Here is a 15,591-nt window from a genome sequence, read left to right as displayed (position 1 = left end):
ATTAGTGAATTTCTTAGTATACCTTGAAGAATATGGTTTTTTGTTTTGGCCATAAGTATTCTAAAATTATGGTTAAAAAAAACCCAATTTATTCTCTTAACCATTTTTTTTTTTTTTTTTTGAGACAAAGTCTGGCTCTGTCACCCAGGCCGGAGTGATCTTGGTTCACTGCAACCTCCGCCTCCCAGGTTCAAGTGATTCTCCTGCCTCAGCCTCCCAAGTAGCTGGGATTACAGGTGCCCACCACCACGTCTAGCTAATTTTTGTATTTTTAGTAGAGACGGGGTTTCACCATGTTGGCCAGGCTGGTCTCAAACTCCTGACCTCAGGTGATCCACTTGTCTTGGCCTCCCAAAGTGTTGGGAATTACAGGTGTGAGCCACTGTGTCCGGCCAATTCTCTTAACCATTTTAAACTGTACAGTGTACAATTTGATGGTGTTAAATATATTCACATTTTTGTGTAACAGATCTCTAGAATTTTTTCATCTTGTGCAAGTGAAACTTTATGTCCCTTGATCAACAACTCATTTCCCTTTCTTACTAGCTCCTGGCAATCATCATATTATTTTCTGTTTCCATGACTACTCTACATGTCTCATAAGTGGAATCATAGCATTTGTCCTTTTGTGACTTATTTCCACTCAGCATAATGTCCTCAAGATTTATTCATATTATAGCATGTCTAGGATTTCCTCCTTTTTTGTGGTTGAATAATATTCTACTCATGTATATGCCACATTTTCTTTATCCATTTATATGTCTATGGACATTTGGGCAGCTTACATGTCTTAGCTATTGTGAATAATGACGCAATGAACGTGGGAGTTTAAATCTCTCTTTGAGATTCTGTTTTCAATTCTTTTGGATATGTATACTTAGAAGTAGGATTGCTGAATCATGTGGTAATTCTCTTTTTAGTTTTCTGAGGACCCTCTATATAATGTTTTCCATAGTGGCTGCACTATTTTACATTCCTACCAGCCCAAGGGTTCCAGTTTCTTCACACGCTTGCCAATGCTTCTTATCTTCTGGGTTTTTTTTGATAGTGGCCATCATAATGGGTATGACATGCTATTTCATTACGGTTTGGCTTTGCATTTCCCTAGTGACTAGTGATGTTAACCATCTTTTCATGTGTTTGTTGGCCATCAGTGTATTTTCTTTAGAGAAATGTCTATTCAGGTTCTTTGGCCATCTTTTAATTGGGTTACTTGTAGGGTTTTTGTGGTTGTTAAGTTGGAGCAGTTTTCTATACATTCTGGATATTAACTCCTTATCAGGTATATGATTTTCAGTCCCCGCCCCCCCCCCCCGCCCATTTTGTAGGCTGCTTTTTTACTCTGTTGGTTGTTCCATTTGATATGGAGAAGTTTTAAAGTTTTACATCATCTCATTTGTCTATTTTTGCTTTCATTGTCATATCTAGGAAATCATTGACAAACACAGTGTTATGAAGCTTTTCCTGTATGTCTCCTTCTAGGAGCTTTAGAGCTTATGTTTAGGTCTTCAATCCATTTTTAGTTAATTTTTGCATGTGGTGTTAAGTAAGGGACCTACTTTATTTTTTTGCTTATGGATATTCAGTTTTCCTAGCACCATTTGTTGAAGAGAGTGTCCTGTCCCTATTGTTCAACCTTGGTACCTATGTCAAAGATCATTCGATCATATATGTGAAGGGTAATTTCAGGGCTGTCTGTTTTGTTCCATTGGTCTGTGTATCTGTCTTTATGCCAGTACCACATAGTTTGGGGTCCTATAGTTTTGTAAGATATTTTGAAACCAGGAGTGTTGAGGCATTCAACTTTTTTCTGTTTCAAAATTGTTTGTGCAATTCAGGGTCTCTTGAGATTCTACGTGAATTTTATATGTATTTTTTCTATTCCTACAAAAAAATGTCTTGGGATTTTGACAGTGATTACATTGAATTTATAGATTGTTTTGGGTAGTATGGACAGTTTAACAATATTAAATGTTCCAGTCTATGAACGTGAGTGTCTTTCCCTTTATTTTTGTTGTATATTTCTTTTAGCATTGTTTTGTACTTTTGGGTGTATAGGTCTCATGCCTCGTTGGTTAAGTTTATTTCAAAGTATGCTGTTCTTTTTGATGCTATTATAAGTGGATTTTTTTCTTATTTTCCTTCTTGGATTGTTCATTATTGGTGTGTAGAAGTGCAAATTTTTGTGTTTTGATTTGAGTTATAGATATCTTTGAGCACCTAAAAGCTATGGAAAAACACGTATGTTCTCTTTCTGTCTTACATACACACTGTACATGCACAGTTTCCAGGGATCAGATACCCTCTGAAGCGTGTCCATACTCCCCAGGTTGAAGTTTGTTGTTCATATTTGGGGGCAAGGGATGTACTACTTAAATAATTCAAGGATAATTTGTTTATTCATAAAGTTTCCATACTTTTCAATAAATACTAATAAGAAATGAATTCATTTAAAAAACAAAACACTGTAGAAGAAAGGACAACTCAGCGTCTTCTGAAGATCCAGCTGAAAACTCATCCTGTGCAGAATTCTGTTCTGTTTTGGACCCAGACCCTTCTTTACAGCACCACTCTGGAATGGCCTTTAGGCATCCAGTTGCTTAATCTCCAATCTTCCCTTTTCCCTCCCCTTACTTCTTTACCAGAGCAGCTCTAATGGTCTTCATCTACCACTAGCCAACATTTCTGTCACCCTAACTCGTACCACATATTAAACCTGCCACAAAAATGGCCATGGGTCATGTCTTTTCTCCTGCCTTTCCTTCTTCCCATCAAGTACCAAAAACTCTTGCATATTGAGTGTACGTTATCCATTTCGATCAGCCCCCTAGCCATTCCTGGTGTGAGTGATGTTCCAGTGCTGCTGGTAATATTTTCCCTTTTCACTTACCTCTCAGTTCCTAGTACCTCATTGATATCTGTTGTTTGTCAGGACATTCTTTCTGCTTGAATATATGTGGACAGTTTGTTCTTCTGGCATTGTTACAAGGGAGCTAGGAGCAGCCAATAGAAACATTTTTAAAACTTGCGGTTTGTTAGATAAAATTGAATTGCAAACATTCATCTTTAGAGCAGGAACTTTGCCATTTAGGTTTAGAAAAATACTTCCTACTTGTCCCATATTCTTTATGTATCTTGAATTGCTAGTTTTTAATTAATGCCAGTTGACTAAGCTTCACTTAGGTCCTTTTTTGTTTTAAAGGATGAGTATATCTTTCCCTGTATGCAGTTAAGCTGTTTTCAATAAATTATGGAAAGAGGTACAAAGTATTAAGATAATTAAAATTTGTTTTATATATATATATAAAAGAAATATAACAAGTTTTTTAATATATGTAAAACTTGTCTTGATTATCTTGCTACAATAGCTCACTGAAATATTTTTCCTCTGTTATTGCTATTAAAATTATTTGTAAGTTCATTATAACAATATGTATTTAAGATTCTGATGGCAATAGGAAACTTCATTTTAATGATTTATTTATTTTTTCCTAGAGTCAGATTAGTCAATGTAATAACGCCCTGGAGAACTCTGAAGAACTATTAGAATTTGCAACAAGGTCATTAGATATAAAGGAACCTGAAGAATTTTCAAAGGTACACAAAAACTGCATTAATACACTTAACAAGGAAAGTTGTATTTTTAAAAAGGCGTTTTTGTTTTTCTTTAGTTTTGGATGTCTTTACTGATTTCTAATACTAATAAAGGCTTGGGGTTTCTTGATAAGTAAAATGCTAGCTGTTCATTTATTCCAAAGCAAACACTTAGAAGTGTGTGTCTTTAGGATCATCAACAAATATGTTTAAAAAGTGTTTCTGTGTTTCCGTCTATGAGCTGATTGGGAAAGCATTATCACTTTATGCATATAAGCACTGTAACTGTGTAACTTCTTATTGCAGATGAATGCCCCCACTGCTTGATTTAAGTAATTGAATGTTTTATTAAAACATGGAAATGTAGATCCTTACTTAAGGGATATGTTTAGTATAAAAATGTAAAGAGTAGAGCAAGAAGCCTGCTAATGTTTTAACTTAGATCCTGGTGTTTAAGTGATTGTAAATTCTAAATTCTAATTATTCTTTTAAGTAGGGTCGTTTTAAATGATTACCATTTTGTCAAATCAAACCCAGAAATGTAGAATATATTTTAAAATGATATGAAAAGAGTTGGAAATTAAGCTATATAATTAGCAAAAATTACTGTGTAGTTATCAAGATAATTTGAGTTTGATGTTATTTACTTCACCTTTGTGGAGTATATAGTGAGCTGCATTGGTGTTAGAAAGGTAGCTTTATAATTGATTTATGCCTAGTGATTGTTTTCATTTTATGATTTTCTGTGAACTTGAAGGTAGAAAAAACTTCCTTGAGAAGGTAACCTTTGCCACCTTACATCTTTGGATATTAAAATTAAACTTTAACATGGATATCTTCTTTTAAACAAATGAATCAAAACAAAAGTTCTTTTGCTGTAAGCCAATGCATGAATTAATTCTTTAAATTTGGAGGTGAGTTGTAAAGACACTAATGCACATAAGTGGACTTATTATATAAGGAATTATGAGGGAAATGTACCATACTTAAAAGTACTTTAAAAGTATGATATGTTGGCCAGGTGTGGTGGCTCATGCCTGGAATCCCAGCACTATGGGAAGCCAAGGTGGGTGGTTTGCTTGAGCCCAGGAGTTTGAGGCCAGCCTGGGCAACATGGTGAGATCCTGTCTGTACAAAATACACAAAAAAATTAGCCGGGCATGGTGATGTGCACCTGTACTCCCAGCTATTTGGAGGCTGAGGTGGGAGGATTGTCTGAGCCTAGGAAGTCGAAGCTGCACCAAGCTGTGATTACGCTGCTGCACTCTAGCCTGGGCAACAGAGCGAGACCCTATCTTAAAAAACAAAAAACAGTCCGGGCGCCCTGGCTCACGCCTGTAATCCTAGCACTTTGGGAGGCCGAGACTGGCAGATCATGAGGTCAGGAGATCGAGACCATCCTGGCTAACACGGTGAAACCCCGTCTCTACTAAAATACAAAAAAAAAAAAAAATTAGCCGGGTGTGGTGTCGGGCACCTGTAGTCCCAGCTACTCGGAGGCTGAGGCAGGAGAATGGCATGACCCCAGGAGGCGGAGCTTGCAGTGAACCGAGATTGTGTCACTGCACTCCAGTCCCGGAGACAGAGCGAGACTCCACCTCAAGGAAAAAAAAAAAAAAAAGTACGATATGTCACTTACTTAGAGGGCATTCATGTGATAACCTTAAATGTCTGGAACATAGCTAAGAAACATGCAGAAAGCAAAAGATGTCTTAGTCATCAAAATCAACATCATAGAGTTCATGACAAGAGTTAATGTCCTCTATTCAAGATCATTTCTCAGAATCTGTTCACTATTGTATTTGATACTACTATTATTTTCAGTATTTTTTGTTCTGTTTTCTACTTGTCAACAAATTACCCTTTTAGTGGAGTAGGGCAATTGTTAATGACAGGCATAGTCATAGCAGTAAGAATTACCAACTGACAGCCTGAGAGTGAGGAAGAAGACAGGAAAACTGTAGAATGTGGAGACTAATACTCAAAAATGCCTTGAATCCAGTTGATTTAAGGAGGGACTGAAACTTGGGGAAACTGTGATAAAAGTTTATTTTTCCCATGTTTCTCTTTCTGTTGACATTTTCAGAGTTCTTCTGTCTTCTTTCTCCCAAATGCTACCCTTTTCTGTTTCACTGTCCTTTATTCTTTCCAGCTTTGTTTCTGTTATAATTTGTTCCTGACAGATTATAAATTAGAAAGGTTCTGATAAAATAAGTCACATTGTGGTTTAATATGCCACTTTGCTTATTCTTACTATTTGGGTCTTGTCTTGCAGCAGTTTATAGTACTATTTAGTAGCTTAAACCATTTGGAGATGTGGTGAAATGAATTACAACCATGTGTCGCTTAACGATGAGGATGTCTTCTAAGAAATGTATCATTAGGCGATTTCATCATTGTGGGAACATTAGAGTATAATGGCACAAACCTAGATAGCATAGCCTACTACATACCTCGGCTATATGGTATAGTTTGTTGCTTCTATGCTGCAAACCTGTGTAGCATGTTACTGTACTGAATACTGTAGGCAGTTGCAATACAGTGGTATTTGTGTATCTCAACATAGAAAGGGTATAATAAAAATACAGCATTATAATTTTATGGGACCACCATTGTATATGCAGTCCATTATTGACTGAAATGTAGTTATGTGGCACATTACTGTATCTGTCAGTGTTTCCTAGCCAGAAATCTGGGCTTATCATTTAGGAAAAATGCTTAACTGAGAGCTGCTTGCAATTATTTTCTTCATATGTCCAGATAATAATTTGATTTCAAGTAAAAAACTAAGTTCACTTTCCTAGCCAGCTACATGGACTACAGGCCTGCCTCAGACACCTAGCTGCTGAGTGAACAGGGAGAGATGACTTTGGAGATTATTAGTCTAGCAGTATATTGTTAGATGTCTGGAAAAAGAAATTCATTTAAGGTATACTGTTTGTGAATATCCCATATTAAAGTGCTTAAATGAGATTAATGTGAATGGCCCATGAGGACAAAAAGATAGCATAGGCTAAAATCGAGCGTCTTTTCATACTTCCATTATCTTAAAAAAGTATTTTAAGTTCTGATATTTAAATTATCACATTGCAGTATCTCAGCATGATAACTGAATGTGAAACTATGCTATTTACCAGCATTTTATACTCTCTGAAAGTAAACAAATACAAATAGCACAAATGCAAAAAGATTTTAGAACATACTTTCACTTTTTTTTTTTTTTTTAACTGCTAGAAGTTTGGTTGTTAGTTAATTTATGCAGAAGCATCACCAGCAAATGGGATCCAGATCTTTAGCTTTATTCCTGGACTTAGCAAATTGGCAACATCCCACCAAATGTGAGTTCTCTGCTAATAGCTGGCCTGCAGAACACTGCTTGGATCCTTTACCAAAATTAGTATTTCTATTCCCACCCTGACTTTAGACCTTGAATTCTCTCTATAGAAAGAGCTGACAATTTCCAAGTCAGTGTAACTAACTTGCCATCACAATCATGCCACATGTACTCCAGTTGTCAGACTAGAAGGGAGAAAATAGTTTCCTACCCATGGGGTCCCTGTAATGGAATAAAAAGTACAGTTAGGTGAAAGGGGAACAGTGTCGTCTGCATTTGACCACAGCTGAAGAGGGAGAATGGGTTTAGTGTATTTCCCACATCTCACTCATAATGAATGATTCGCCTGCAGAATATTGTCCAGTGAGTGTTAGGCTCTGACCACTGGCAAGAGTGAACAAGAAGAGGAGTGGGTAGAAGCTCACTCAGTACTTTCAAGTAAGCAGAAATACTGCCAGAAGCTCCCTCTGTAGGCTGAAGTTAAGAATGTTAGGAGAGAGGAGAGGACCTTCAACAAAAGCATGAATGTTTCAGTTTTGAGGGCAATATAAAAAAACAGATCTAAATATTTGTTAAGCATAGGTCAAATTGTAGTTTTCACCTTAATTTCATTTCTTGGTGTTTGTGTCTTACAGAAATGCAATCTCCTGTACAGATATGTCTAATCATGAAACAGTTGCATGCAGTACTATATTTCAAAGTGTATTTCAAGTTATTCATTGTGGCTTTTGTGACAGATTCTTTCAAATGATCGTTTTTTGAAAAATAGTTCCTTTTATGAACAGATAAATATATGTCTGCCAAGTACAAAACTTCTAATGTATGGAATTAACTGGTGTACAATCTGTTTTTTTTTTTCCAAAGACTTATTTTTGCCTAAAAGAAAATAATGTTTTGAGGCTCTTTTTCCCTCTCCCTTTCTATAAAAAGAGAAATGATGATATTAAAGAAGAAAGAAACAATAAGATACTTTATCTTCAAAGTGCTTGATAAATTCACAGAAGAAAATAGTTTCTATATTCACCTATTACAGATTAAGAACAAAAGAGATTGGGAAAAGATCTGTTAACTTTTTTCTGTGTGACTGGGAAAATATCTGGTTTGACTTCTTTAAATTTAATTGGCAGTTATGAAGATTGGTTTGCGATTACTTCTACTTGTACTCATATTACAGTTTCTCTGCATTCATATCAGAGATGGTGCCTTCCTTTCTCCCTCTCTGTCTCTCTTCCCTCATTCCCTCCATCTCTTAATTGTTTTTAAACTAAATCTTACAATTCCATTTCTTTAATCAGCCATAGAAAGGTGTCACCTGAGACCAAACTTCCTTAAGTAGAATTGTAATGCTGAATTTTGTCAAACATCTGTTTAATTAGTACCAGCTGATTCCAAGATTAACCACTGCTCTGTTGCCAACACATTTATTTGAGCCTCCGTAATTCCAGGTAGTGAGTTATGAAGAAGCTGCAATGAATGTTTAGATTTATTTTCAGGTTATGGTACTGTATATTATTGAAAAGCTTCCAAGAAGCTTAGTTATATTACTTTATTCAACATCACTCTTTAGATCTTCTATTGAAATCCTTTCTGCCAATTTTGTAATTGACAAAAGTCACCATTCTTGAAATAGAGGAATAGAAACTTAGAAGCTGTATAGTGTTGTGTATCTTTTGGATACCTTTCTGTTTAGAGAGAAGAATTCTAGAAAAAAAAATTTTCTAATTTAAGACATTTCTTGAAATTGGGCCCTTTCAAAGAAATGTCTTCAGAATTTGAAACTCTGCCTTCTAATCATTGCTCAGAATAACTTCTTAAACCTCTCTTGCATTTATACAATATATATGCAGTACAATTTGAACCTAAATGAAAGTGGAGCCATGGGAGTTTTCAGTTTTACCAGCTGGGTATATTCGATGTAAATGCATGGACAACAGTTTTTCCTACATTATCTGGCTTTTCATTTATTCCTTTCCTGGTTTTTCACAAACAGCATGGTACATGAAGTGATACCATAAAAGCTTTGCATGCATGCATATGTGCACACACACACTAAAAATTTTCACCTTATTAAATTTAGTAACACTTGACACAAAAGTGAATCATCGTGGTCAGTTTAAAAAATGGTAATGGTCTTCATATCATTGGGTTATGTGAGGGTGATTTGTAATATTTCTCTGGGTTTGAAACCAATTAGGAAATAAGATAAAACAAAACTGATAAGAGGCCAAATAATAGTAAAAGGATGTTGGAAAAGATGGCTTTTGTTATTGGGCAAGTTTCCTGATACTAAATACCTAGAATTAGACAGACAAATTCACCCAGTCATGATCAGCAGGGGCTGCCTCAGGTGATGGGCAGGGGAAGCCGCTTTCAGTGAAAGTTATGGCACAGAGGGAAAGAACAGAATATATGTTCTCTGTGGGGAAGCAAGCTGCCAGAAAAAGCAGAAGGTCCTGAGCTACTCTTTTCTACTTTCTCCTTTCAAACCCATTATCAGATAAGTCGTATCATTTTCCTAGGAGAAATAAGGGAATGGAGATGCAAAGAGTAATCCTAGTAGTACTTGTTTCATGTCAGGTACAGAGAAGAGTCCTCTCTTTCCTTCCTTTAACACTTACATTAAAATCTTTGTTTTGTAATTCCAGCTTTAATGTCAGTAATTTAAAAAATCAATATAATTAACTTTTTAAACATTTTCTCTCTCTGGTACTACAGTAGTTTCGTGACTTAAGATACATACAGATCCCACAGAATTTGTTTGCTGTAGTATGTGGGCCTTGGAAATGATTTTCGGAAACATTAAGGAGCAAAATTCATTAGAAAAGAAATAGAATGATTAATATACAAGGTCTCAACTGATTAATAGTAGTGCTGAAACTGTATAATATGCTGATCTCTTAAATCTCAGTTCTGTGTTGCCTGGGCGCGGTGGCTCACGCCTGTAATCCCAGCACTTTGGGAGGCTGAGGCGGGCGGATCACGAGGTCAGGAGATCAAGACCATCCTGGCTAACATGGTGAAACCCCGTCTCTAATAAAAATACAAAAAAAATTGCCGGGCGTGGTGGCAGGTCCCGGTAGCTACTCAGGAGGCTGAGGCGGGAGAATGGTGTGAACCCGGGAGGCGGAGTTTGCAGTGAGCTGAGATCGCGCCACTGTACTCCAGCCTGGGCGACAGAGGAAGACTCTGTCTCGAAAAGAAAAGATCTGAGTTCTGTGTTTTTGAGTAGAAAGGGTACTCAGACCAGAATGTTTTAGGGTGGATATAAAAATGACCAATAATGAATAGGAACAACATTAGAACTGAAGAAGAGAGGCCACAGAAGCATTGCTACATATATCTAATTAACATTCAAATAAATTTAATAATTATTAAGTATTACTATGTCCTAAGCATTTTTGCTAGGCACTGGGGATACAGTGTTGAGCAAAACAGCCTTGTCTATGTCTGATATATTGTTAACTGTACTGGTTACTGTGGGGAAAAAAACTTTTGTTGGATATATTGTATGTAAATGTAAAAAGGACAACAGTTTTTACTGTTTTTTATCATTTTGTATGACCATGCAACCCCAAGTAAATAGCTGAGTTCCCTTTCTAAACTTGTGCTTTCATTAAAAAAAAAAAGATAAAAGAGATATATTTAGGTTTAAGTTGGTAGCATCTATGAAATCATCATGGAGAAAGACCCCATTGCTGGAAGTATTTCTCTGGTCTCTTTGTGTCTGGATTTCTGCCATTACAACTTTCTTTGGAGTAAAGTTTTGTAGAATTGCAGCCTAGTTGTGTTTGTTAGCAGGCAAGCTTTCAGAATTCCTTGCCCTATAGAGGCATATAGAGAAAACTTGGAACAACGATTATGAAGTAGTGAAAGAGATCTCCGAAGAAAAAGTAGAGAGTAAATCTGACATGTACAAGAAAACCATGAAGGAAGTTGTCCCACGAAGGAGGTTGGTTGCTCTAGTTGATGAGTATCAGACTGAATGAAAGTGGAGGTGTGTTTTGATAATATTAAGGTAAGAAAAAAACATTTATAGTCACCTGGAATTTGTTTGAAGTGTTAAATTTTCCTCCTAAAAGTTGATTTTTATGGGGTCTGGATTTTCTACTGTAATTCTACTATAACATCACATGAAAGCTTATGTGAACTATACACATAAATTTTCTATAGTTTGTGTTTTGGTGAATATGAACTAATCTATTGCAGGGTTTATATCCTAACTTTTCTTGCATGTCACTGCCATTGAAACTTGCATGAAAAGCACTAACTTGCCTTCTTTCTCTTCTCCCTGATTGGCTCCAAGGCTGCCAGACAGATCAAGGATAGGTATGGTATAAAACACATTTTTACTTAAGAATCGTTATTGAAGTCAGAAATGAAATTCAGAAATAGTTTTTAAATTAAAATTGTGTTAGTTAAGATAAAAATACCCAATGACCAAGTACAGAATAAAATGTCCCCTGTATATTTTCTTTGAATAACCATTGTATGAATAAGATTTTTTAAAAGCATAGTTGTGGATAATTATGTGCTTCAGAAGAATTTCATTTCTGGTATAGTAATATAGTTAGTTTTAGTTTTAGAACAGTTCTTAATTAGCTGTACTAATGAAGAGGGAACTATTTTGAATAACTTAAAAATATATACTCCTGGAATGTGTTTTTTGTTAAATTTAAATATGTGGGTCTTATTTTCTGTGAACTCACTCATTTTAAGTAGTCCTCGAGAACTAAAGCTCTCCTGTTTCACTGCCCTCCTGTTTAACACCTTTGTATTCTCATTCCATCCTGTTCCTGGTGCCATCTCTTTCTATTTCTAATGCCACCACTATCTGGTTAATATTCTATGGGAAGAGAAAATTAAAGATAATTATTAAAGATTTTGACTTAAAAGGTCTTTCTTATTGATAAAGCCAGGCTTAACAAAAGAAATTTAGTATTTGTAATGAACATAGAGTGCTAAAGGAGTTGCTAGCAACATTTGGATCGCATTAACACAGACGGAACAGCTTGGATCTGCCTGTCTAGTCACTGAGTGTTGTCTGTATTGAGATTATAACAAGTTTTTTCATTTGAGGATCATGAGATTTTCCGAAAGGCACAGCTCTTCAAAGTACCACTCCAAATCCTAGGTTAAATTATTCTTCAGATAATTCACAAAAATTTTCATTATAGATTATGTGAAAAACAGTGCCTCTATTGTTAATCTTGGCTGAAAATTTTACTTCTGTGTTTCTCTCTCTTTTTTTTTTGAGGCAGAGTCTCACTCTAGCACCCAGGCTGGAGTGTAGTGGTGCGATCTTGGCTCACCGCAACCTCTTCCTCCTGGGCTCAAGTGATCCTCCGCCTCAGCCTCCTGAGTAGGTGGGACTACAGGCATGTGCCACCACATCCAGCTAATTTTTGTGTTTTTTGTAGAGACGGGGTCTTGCTATTTTGCCCAGGCTGGTCTGGAACACCGAAGCTCAAGCGATCTACCCGACTTGGCCTCCCAAAGTGCTGGGATTACAGGCGTGAGCCATTGTGCCTGGTCCTATATTAGTTTTTGTAGTTTTTATATATTTTACATCAGGCAGTAGCTAAACACATGGATCACTCTTACAAATCCTGAATCTAGAAGGATGATTGTGAAAGTTTGAAGGTGAAAAATACTAGCGGTGTGAGGAATGGATGGTAGGTAGGTCAGTTTTGTGGATAAGGTAGATGTGGGTTGTGTCTGGAAATTGCTATGAGTCATCCATCTTCCTCCCTGGGTATATTATACTTACTGTTTAGCTACCTGTCCCACTACATCCTGTTTTAGTTCCTAATTTTCTGAATTAGAAGTTACTTCCTTATCATGACCTTGCAAAATTTCTCCTTTTTTCAAGATTCTGTATGGCTCTTGGCATCACAGAATTTTGTCTGTATCCTTGAACTGTTTCTCTTTGCCCAGATTTGTTTATCAGGATTTAATTTTATGACCAATTTCAGTGGCTGTGTTCTTTACTGAAGCTTGGGTTTTTTTGCCTCTTCTAAGCCAGCCTCTTGACTTGATTTCATTAGTATCCAGGTGATCTCAGGAATTAGGGTTCAGGCAAACTCCTGTGTGTGTGTGTGTGTGTCTGTGTGTGTGTTTGCATGTTTGTGTGTTCAAACCCTATGGCATTTTTGTGGTCCCCTGCAACATTTTTACTTCCTGCCTGAGGAACATTTCTGAGTCTCAACTTAATTTTTTTTTTGAGTCTTGCTCTGTTGCCCAGGCTACGGTGCAGTGGTGCAATATTGGCTCACTGCAGCCTCTGCCTCTTGGGTTCAAGCGATTCTCTTGCCTCAGCCTCCCAAGTAGCTGGGATTACATGCACCTGCCACCACACCGAGCTAATTTGTGTGTGTGTGTATGTGTGTGTGTTTGTGTTTGTAGAGATGGGGTTTCACCATGTTGGCCAGACTGGTCTCGAACCCCTGACCTCAAGTGATCTGCCCACTTCTGCCTCCCAAAGTGCTGGGATTATAGGTGTGAGCCACTGTGCCCGGCCCTTCAACTTAATTTTTAAAATTTTGATATTTAGCTTTATAATGTTCAGGTTTCTCCGATGTAGTTTTTGGTACTCCCCAAAAGTGAGCTTTTAGAATTCCGTTACCATTTAAAATATAAAAATAATTTAAACATATAGTCATAATAAAATGACTACTTTAGCTATTTTCACCAAGTAAAGAAAGGATTTTTCTTTTTTTTGGGCGGGGGACAGAGTCTTGCTCCATCACCCAAGCTGGAGTGCAGTGGCACAATCACAGCTTACTGCAGCCTGGACCTCCCTGGCTTAAGGGGCCCTCCCTCCTCTGCCACCTGAGCAGCTGGGACTGCAGGCACATGCCACTGTGCCCAGGTAATTTTTTGGTATCTTTTGTAGAGATGGGGTTTCGCCATGTTGCCTAGGCTGGTCTCAAACTCCTGGGCTCAAGCCGTCCTCGCCCCAGCCTTCCGAAGTGCTGGGGTTACAGATATGAGCCACCATGCCTGCCCTAGGATTATCTTTTTATAAGGGCATAGATGGACTTTAAGGGAGAATGTGTAACATATCTGAGCAAGGAATCAAATATAAAAAATGAAAATATCTGCGAAAACTCATTATTTATCATTTGCTATGGTAAAAGTTACGCAGAGGAACAGCAGGATTAAGAGAGAAAACTGAGGATAGAAATAAGATAATAGCGCATCTCTACAACTTTATAGAATCACTGGCGTGTACTTCTGGGGACTTAATAATATTGGAATATGATTAGTTGAGGTATATTGCAGGAGTTATTGGTTCTTGAAAGAGAGGAGTTATGAAAGAATCAAGTTAATTAGGTAGTTTGAGGAAATTAAAACTATGTTTTGTAGTTATTTTCTCTTTGCAAAAATCAGGAGCAAAGGATCCTTGAATTTACCTTGTGCTAGTAGAAATGAACTAAGAAAATCAAGGGGAATTAAAACATACCTAGCCTTATGGATCCTGTGGTATAGAGAATTATCTAATGAATTTTAGATGTTTAGTTTGGGCTTTGAGGCACATGTCTAAATACATGCAGTTAAAGTTTAATCTTCTGAAAGATTGTAGCATTGTTGCCCATCTAAATTGATTCATGGAAACTTAAGTTTTCATTGTCTAGAAAATAAGAGTTGTTCTTGTTTTTTTTTTAAAGCTTTGATAAGCCTTTCTAATGCATTTATGGGGCATATTCTTTTTCTTTGATGTCATGGTGATTGAATCAAATCTTACAGGTTTAAGGTTTTAAGTTCTCTAAAATACTTTCAGATTTTTTTCTCAACATTTCTCAGTAAACATTTTAATATTTAGTCAGGTTTTGAATGAACCAAGTAGGTTCTAACCTATTCACTGATTCAGTGAGCATTTATTAAGTACATATCTGACTGTAGCTCTTTCAGATGTCCTTGAATCAAAAAATACTTGGGGCTGTAAAGAATAACATATATAGGACTTAGTATTTGTTCCTTTTTATTGAAATTGTGTTATTTGAGAGACAAACAGCTGAGCATAATATGCATGAAATAATCAGAATTATACTTGGCATATAGTAAGCCTTCAGTCAGTGTGAATTCCCTTTGCTGTAAATTATATTTCAGTATAGCACTTTCTTCTTGATAAACACATCAACTGTTGTTTACTCATTGTTACTATTAAATTATTACTAGTTTTGAAATGAAGTAAAATAAATGCAGAAACAGTTTGACATTTTTCATCCTAAAATAAGTGAATATAGCAAGTTTGACATCTTTCATTTCATTAACTTCTTGTGTAGATTTGGCAGATCCAATTGATTTGGCAGATCCAGTTGACTAGGCCTAGTATTCCCCTTGTCCCACCAGCTCTGTTTCCTTCCCCTTCCAAATTGTGTACTAGGAGGACAGTGTTCACCTGTAGTGCTTCTGATCATTCTTGAACCAAAGATAGTAAGGGGCTTACTTTGTGATACTCATGGAAATTTATTGGAATATGAAAAATTGAAATTAGAGATAAAATTACAAATTAATAGGATTAGAGGATTTCTTTTAATCTCCGGTTTTAATGGACTACAGACTCTCTGTACTTTGGATAAAGTGACTTTATTCTTTTTGTTTTTTCCCTCCACATTCATCTAGTAAATGTTTATTGAATTCCTATTATTTCCATGGCATAT

General features: G+C 36.4%; 1 protein-coding gene across 4 annotated transcripts in view; it reads left to right on the top strand.

Annotated features, from left to right (window-relative positions):
• The window catches only part of FSD1L (fibronectin type III and SPRY domain containing 1 like), a 90,099-nt gene that overhangs the window by 23,307 nt on the left and 51,201 nt on the right, over positions 1 to 15,591 (top strand). For all 4 annotated transcript variants that reach the window (XM_025360723.1, XM_025360721.1, XM_025360720.1 and 1 more), the window contains 2 exons: positions 3,496 to 3,597; positions 11,232 to 11,254. In XM_025360723.1, the coding sequence (XP_025216508.1) occupies positions 3,496 to 3,597; positions 11,232 to 11,254 (125 nt within the window). The remainder of the gene's footprint in view (positions 1 to 3,495; positions 3,598 to 11,231; positions 11,255 to 15,591) is intronic.

Source organism: Theropithecus gelada, chromosome 15, assembly GCF_003255815.1.
Source record: "Theropithecus gelada isolate Dixy chromosome 15, Tgel_1.0, whole genome shotgun sequence".
In the NCBI taxonomy this organism is placed as follows: Eukaryota; Metazoa; Chordata; class Mammalia; order Primates; family Cercopithecidae; genus Theropithecus; species Theropithecus gelada.
Note: the sequence above shows the minus strand (reverse complement) of the source record. Positions and strands in the feature narration are given on the sequence as shown.